This window comes from Miscanthus floridulus, unplaced genomic scaffold (genome assembly GCF_019320115.1).
Source record: "Miscanthus floridulus cultivar M001 unplaced genomic scaffold, ASM1932011v1 fs_374_1_2, whole genome shotgun sequence".
NCBI lineage: Eukaryota > Viridiplantae > Streptophyta > Magnoliopsida > Poales > Poaceae > Miscanthus > Miscanthus floridulus.
This window is the reverse complement of record NW_027096671.1, coordinates 1-7,514: the sequence shown is the minus strand read 5'-3', so window position 1 is coordinate 7,514 and position 7,514 is coordinate 1. Positions and strand designations below refer to the sequence as shown.

The following is a 7,514-nucleotide window of genomic DNA, read 5'->3' as shown; positions in this document are numbered from 1 at the left end:
GTTTTTTCAGCGAAACGAACGGAGCTATATATTGTACTGCAATAGTGTAATAGGCTGCAGATTGTTTGCTTCGGTCAGAGTTCTTGTCTAAAACTACATCATGAGGCTCATATTGGGATGCTTTTGATGCTTATTTCATACAGGATTGTAAGCCCGTAACAAAGGTTAGGAATGATAGTTCACATACATTTATATCCCTGAGGATGGATGACATTGGGAAAATATTCATTACTATTTCCTTAGGCTAAGAGCTAGATATACTGCTAGTATCACCAATTCTCCACCCATCATCCGGCATTGAATCAAAGTGTTCATTCTACAGTCACAGAGCATCAACGGAAAATCAATGGATTCAAAAGCTAGAACATGGACCTTCAAAAAAAAAAAAGCTAGAACATGTGGATTGGAGGGGATCGAGTGAAAAATTAGTTCATTTCTCCTTCAATCCTCACCAATCCCCATGGGTGGCGATCAGTCGCGATCAGTCTCAGGATTGGTAAATTAGTTCATTTCTCCTTCAATCCAATCCCATGGGTGGTGATCGGTCTTAGGATTGGTAGTCATTAGAGTGTCAAGTTTCTCTTTGCTTTGGGCCAGAAGTAAATACATGGTTATTGTATCAACTCGATATAATGAGTGTGAATTAATAAAATCCTTCATTTATCAAAGAAAAATAAGGAATGTTCGCCAAAAAAAAAAAGGAATGGATCTATCCAATATAGCCCTCATAGTTGTTCTCCTAGGGTCTTGCACATTCTTTGCTCTGCAAAAGAAAATTGAATTTTGAGCAATTGTAAGTAATATTCATGATGCTTTTATTTATGGAGTTCAAAAACGTTCATGTGTTGTGGAAGCAAACTGAGAGATGTATTTATGCTTAACAGCCAAAAAGAACAATAATTCAAATTAATCACCTAATTGGTTCAACAAGAACTATCAAGTCTAGGGCAAAAAGGCCATGAAAAATAAATGATGAAGATATAGGTAAAACCGTAAAAGAGAGTTATTTGTGCCAGCCAGCAATGGCCAATGGCAATCCAAATCATATTTTTCTTGCCTAAGCACAATATAGCTACTTCACAGTATTACAAATAGCACAAGAGATTCTGTGAATTATGATGATTTATTATAGTTATCACAGGACGAGAAACATTTTCCACAAACATAAACAGAACAATATTGGGCATCATTTCAGACATCCATTCTTGTGAACAAGTGACAATGTGGTACTTATTACAGGTTTGCAAACTAACGACCATCACATAATCATAACAACAAAATGCTCCGTACAGTCAGTTGTATCCATCATTCAGCACCAACCCCAAATACTCACCTTTGATCATTACTATTCAAATTATCTGCAACCAAATGCATATAAATGTAACAATAAATTACTGTTTTATGATAAATCAGCTTTTCTCAAGATAAATATACATTTTATAAATATGTGGTCAAAGCGAAGGCATACATGAAAAGAGGATCACAGGAATAGCCGAAAGCACAGAATCATGTCAATTCAATACTCCATGCTTAAAGAGATTGATTGCACTTTAACATACATACAGATGGAAAATTTATGGAAGGGGACACAGACAAATGTGCTAAGAAGAAATGGATGGGAAACTAGACAAATGGATATCACTATTTTAGGAAGTTTTCTCCATAAGTTGTATTGGTGCCAAGATGTTCTGTTTACTTGTCTCCACAATGCAACCATTCATCACCATCTCTTCCAACATGAAGTGCACTTTCTCCAGATGGAACATGATATCAAGCTCGCACTGGCCAAAACGGGAGAAAAAAAAAGAAAAGAAAAGCAGCATCAGCCCTTGTTACGTGAATCTTTTTACAATACAATAGCTGAGAAAAAAAAAACGCTTGAGATTACACAAGCATACCACATTGCCAAAGTGGCGATCCATAGTTTCCACAAAAAGATGTATGAATTCAAGGATAGCTAACTCATTCTGCAAAATGGAATGGAATGGATTCATTGTTAATTTTTGTATCAGAGAGGAAATACCTAAAACAAGATTTGCAGGCAAAGGAAGTAATGGAAGATGCATCTACTATCCAGTAATCCTTGGTGACTTCAAAAAATGAAATGCAGTTAAATTGCAACAGAAGTTACAAATCCAGAGGCACTCATTTAAATTTGTGAGAAGGTGCATCTAGTAGTGCTTGACAACTTGAAAAGAACACTGGAATGCAGTCAAATTGCAACAAACATTAAAAATCCTGTAGCACTGATTTGCATATGCAAGTTGCAGTAAGGTAAACAATGAAACTTTCCACCCAAAAAAAAAAACTACTAGCCCAAATCAAAAATCCTAATTCACAAAAAGGGATTCTGGAAATTACAACTATATTCACTCTAAGAAAGGCACTTAAAAAGTAAAAGCAAGACAAGCAGAAGAAACATGATATAGTATATAGATAGACATGGAGTGCAGTAATTTCACAGTGTAATAAGTTTCCGAAGGGCCAATCAAAATGTCACAAAATCTTATCAAACATAAGTTCATTCAGTGAGATATGTGTATATTTCAGAATTAATGAACTGACAAATATACATCCCTAGCAAATGCTGCCATCAAAGGATGATTCAGTAGAAGCCTTATCTGATGATATGGTTGAGATCTCCATACCTACTGGCAGATCAATTCCTAATAAATCCTACTGCATGCTAACTTTCATTGAACAAATTATACTCATTCCATCCTAAAGAAGTCTTCAAAACTAGATTTTGACCTTTGACTTATTTGCAATAGAGTGTTAATTGCTACAAAATTAATATCATTTTAACAATCCTTTTAACACAAAGCTATTCTAGTATTCATGCAACATGCAACTGTACGCTAAATAATTCAACAAAAATTGCAAAGCGTAACTTTTTCCAAATCAGAATATGCCTCAATTGACAGATGCAGTATTTTTTGGTTGATCGGCAATAAAAAATTCAAAAATTGTGAAGGAAGGATGATATAAATTCACTAAATTAGGACTTGCATATAACTATAAAAGTACCATAGATGGTTCCCGGTGACTATTAGGAAAAGAATATGGTGAGTTTGTGAAAACTACTCATGGATATTAGTTTGGTAGGGCTAGTACCCTTGAGCGAATATTCCTAACACCCTTGACTAACCTTATGTACAGTGACGTAAAAGTGTAGCCCTAACAAATGGTGACATCAAGGGCAAATTATTCATAACAGTGAAGCTATGAAAATCCCATGAAAGATTATTCCCTTGAGATCTCTGTAACAACTGTCATCCCTACTAAAATCCAATTGCGTAGTAAACTAATAATTCTTACATGGAAAAAATTATACAAACAGGAGCTAAATCCATAGCATCAAGCAAAACCACTTTTTTGTGTTCTGTTTACAATATTAAATATTGTTTGATCTGTGACAAATAATTCGATTTCATTAATAGAGGATGGTAACAGTAGAGTGAACCAATCCAGACTTGCACAAGCATAACAGTACCATAGAAGACGGGTGTAAATTAAATAGATCATTGCTTTGAGGTCTATGTAACCTTTGTGGTTCACAGGTTCTGCAAAATACTGTTTCCTGCCAAACCATTTTCGTCACAATTACGGCTGAGCACAGATAGATGGCAGCAGCTAAACCCACGCTGTAGCAATGGTATCACAGAGGATCGACTTCATCCACAGTTTGCAATCACAGACAAATTGGCATGGCAGAGACCTGAATTCATTCCCAAGGGAGGAGAGGAGAGGAGAGATTGAGAGAAGAAGGTGCAGGGGGGGGGGGGGGGGGGGGGGGGGTGGGCGGAGTCACACCTCATCGTTGTCGACGCCGACGAGGAAGAAAAGGGAGGCGTAGCGCCTGTACACGACCTTGTAGTTCCGGTGCTCCACGAACGAACACTGCATCAACACAAAAAAACCAGCGGGAGTCTCAGAAAATCGGAAGTGCAGGAAAAAAAAAAAAACTTATCCCGATCCAGATCCAAGACGGTCCAACACAAAACCAGCAGGTTCGTGGATCCGGAAAGGAGGGCGATGATTGATCCGAGCGGATCAGGGGGAGCGAAGGAGCGGAGGGGACGTGGGGAAGAAGGCCGGCCGGGGGTGAGGAGGAGGAGGCGGTGGCGGTGCGGACGGAGGGACGGACCTGCTGGTCGGTGCGGGCGAGGCACTTGCGGACGATCTCGCCCTCGAGGGCGCGTCGCTCGTCGAGGGAGAGGTGCTCGTAGTACTGCGCCAGCCGCGTCTGGCCCTGCTTGTTCACGAACAGCACGAACCTGATCGTCATCTCGCCCTCTCGGCCTTCCCCCCTGCTTGCTCTCTGCTGCTCGAGCCCGTCGTCTTCTACCTCTCGATGACCTCTGTTCTGCTCGCCAGGACTCCACCGAGCGCCGTTCCTCGGCCATCCGACGACTACTAGCACCCTAATCGGCAACAAGGCCCATCTAATAAAATTAGTCTGTCGCCCAGTAAAGAGGCCTTTGGTGCAAGACTGCGTCGCTGTGTTTAAATTTCAGTTTGCGCAGAAACAGCAGAGTAGCAAATCAGCGTCGGCAGCAAGAATTAAGGTGAGTTTATGTGTAATTGAGAGTGGAGTTCAACGAATATGATTTTTTTTTGAAAGATTTTCAATGAATCTGATTGGAGCTTAAATTCAGATTATAATTGATGCTAACATATAATAAGGAAATGCTTGGACACGGGGACGTTTGGAAAGTTTGCTATGTACGGTGCAGCCTTACCCAGCGAGGCACTCCCTCTGTATGTTGCTTTTGGTTTTGGTGCTGTAAATTTGATTAGATTTATAAAATGTTAACAACATTTATATCTTTAAATAAATTTATTATAAAAATATATTTAAAGCTATATTAAATAATATTAATTATGTATCATAAATATTAATGTTTTTTATATAAAATTAGTCAAAGTTATTTTTCACGAGCAGAGAACAATAGCTAAAAGGGTACGGAGCGGGTATAGTGCTCTGTGTTAGATTATTTTAGTCAGTAGTATCGGGATTGTGCTGGTAAGAAAATCCATGCTAGCCTGGGCTAGCGAATCTAGCTCGTCCGGCCTGGCAAGGCTTGCCTTGCCTAGTGAAGTAAGGCGAAGCAAGCTGACAAATTTTTCAGGTCGCAGTTGCACGCTCGACCAACAGCTGCACATGCAGTGTGGCGGCGGCAGTGGAGATATAGAGCCCGCTGCGCACCGGTGAGGCGACGTGACTGCGACCGCAACCACCCGACAGCGATGCAGCACGGCATGGCTATTCCCCATCGACGAAGCACGACACCTGGCGTGGGAGCCCTCCGCCTCCCTCCTCTACTGGTCACACTCGCCCGCCGAGGTGGTGCTTGATCTCGCCTCGCCTCCTCTATTCATCCTCAAATGGAGTCAGGCAAGTGGCCATTATTATGGACAAGGTGAGCGTCGCCACCGCGAGGAAGAAGCCAACCAGTGATGGCGCTACGCAGCTTCCCGGTGCCCTCGTGCTCCCTCACTAGTACCTATGCAGCGCCCTTGCAGTTGCTAGCGATAGCGCACACCGCATGCTCGATGAAATGCCCACGAGATTTGGCTCTGTTCAGCAGACACTATTTTGTATATGTATATGTGTAAGTATTCTTTTTTCTGATGCAAAACTTTTGCCTCTGATTCATTGCCATATAATAATTTTTCAAGTTCTCCACGATGAAAGGCCTCTCATACTGATTTTGTTTCCCTATCGGCCATGTCTTTTCAGGTGTTCACTTTGGCGGTGGATCCTTACAGCACACACGTCTTAGGACTTAGGAGATGCGGCAATCTCAACCAAGTTTGGGTTGTCGTATGGAAGGAGACTGATTTCAAGGACTGAGCTGCAAGGAACATCTCTGTTGGTGCGCGCATTGCCGTCATATGGTGGTTAGTCGTAGTTGTAACCTTGTAGGTTACAATACGAGCGATACTAATTGGCACTCTTCTTTATTTCTTCTTAATTTCTTATTTCCTCTTTCTTTTTGCCTTGCATGAAGAAAGGGAAAATTCAGGATTGGCTACACGAAAAGTGGGATAAGGTGCAGGACAGCAAAACGAGATAGGGAGGAAGAAAGAGTGAAGGAACCGAAGAAGATTAGGGGATTGTCTCATGTTTTTTTTGCAAGCACATTAATTACCTATTCCCAATTCTGTTATACTAATCTTTTGTTCTCTGCTTCTATTTTACAACCACTTAATATGTATTAGATCTAAGTTAAAAAAGTCCAATTTTGTTGTGTTGTCGAAAAAGGTTTTATAATTTCGAATCTCCAGATCTAATATTTGACCATGTCATGAACTCAAGCTTTGAAATTCTATTTATGAAAATTGGCATGGCATGATCTAAAATCCTGAACTTCCATTTCTGCAATTTAGCAATTTTTTATATGAAAATTTTGAACTTTGAAAATAATACCATGATCCAAAGCCCAAAATCTACCATTTTTAGAACTAGGCACAATTCTGTGGTCTTAAATTCTTAGCATGGAACTACCCTACTTGTAGAGCCTGCAATGCTATATCAGAATTCCAATGGTACAACTTATGCTTGTACAAGACAAGGATGGCCTATTCCCAGTTTGATCATAAGCACGTTGTCGTTATTTATCTATTTTTTAATTTATAAAGTATTATGTTACATTACTTACATAACACAAATGATTGCTAATAACTTAATCTGCAATTCAAGCTATTGGACTAAAATAACAACATAGGTAAAAGAGTTTCTGACGACTTTGATGATGATGTCAAAGACAGTAACCGTGGCATTTTTGAAGTGTGCAGAATGGTAGAAGCAGACAGGTGGAACATTGGTTTGGCTCAGTCTGAAATTAGAGATTCATACTGTATGCCATTGTGCTTGCCTTATTATGGCCTATTTTTTTCTTGTATTCGATCCAGCTATCACGGTATAGTATATGGAGATTTATGAAGGTAGCATTCTGCCTTCATCCTCTTCTTCAAGAGTGTTTTCGCTGCAAAAAATATATATTCCAAGCACTGCTGCTGCCATTCCAGCATGGAACAAGAAAGAATAATGGTTGGAATTCTCAAGAAACCTGGGTAAGCTTAGCTTCTAAAGGCTACTTGATTAAGATGTACAAGATAACAACCCAACCTGTAATCTGACGGAATAACGTATGCCTTTTCGATGTCACTAGGCAAATGTTTATATTTTACGGTTAGAGAAATGCACTACTTGTAATTATTTTTCATTAAAATATACTTGTTGCTCTACGAATGATGGGTGTGCCCACTATAATGTAACTCGTAGAACAGTCTGATGTTTTAGATTGAAGCTGTCACTTAGAATTTGGAGGCCTTGCAGGTGGTGGTGTCTTGATAAATTAACATCAATTAAGCCTTGATTTGGATCACGTGGTAAATGTATATTGCCTTTGTTACGCCTTGAATGACATCAAATTGTATGCTCTAGAAACCAGCTTTTGAGAAGTGAAAAATGAGTTCACTATATTTCTTGAAAGAAAGTTTACATG

General features: G+C 39.7%; 1 protein-coding gene across 1 annotated transcript; it reads right to left on the bottom strand.

Moving 5' to 3' along the window:
* Positions 1–1,414: 1,414 nt before the first annotated feature.
* On the bottom strand, positions 1,415–4,411 carry LOC136531576 (AP-4 complex subunit sigma-like). Its single transcript, XM_066524225.1, has 4 exons — positions 4,148–4,411; positions 3,814–3,900; positions 1,899–1,967; positions 1,415–1,781 (listed from the first exon to the last, which is right to left on the bottom strand). The coding sequence occupies exons 1-4, from the start codon at positions 4,286–4,288 to the stop codon at positions 1,647–1,649; spliced, it is 432 nt and encodes a 143-aa protein (XP_066380322.1). The 5' UTR covers positions 4,289–4,411; the 3' UTR covers positions 1,415–1,646.
* Positions 4,412–7,514: the final 3,103 nt, after the last annotated feature.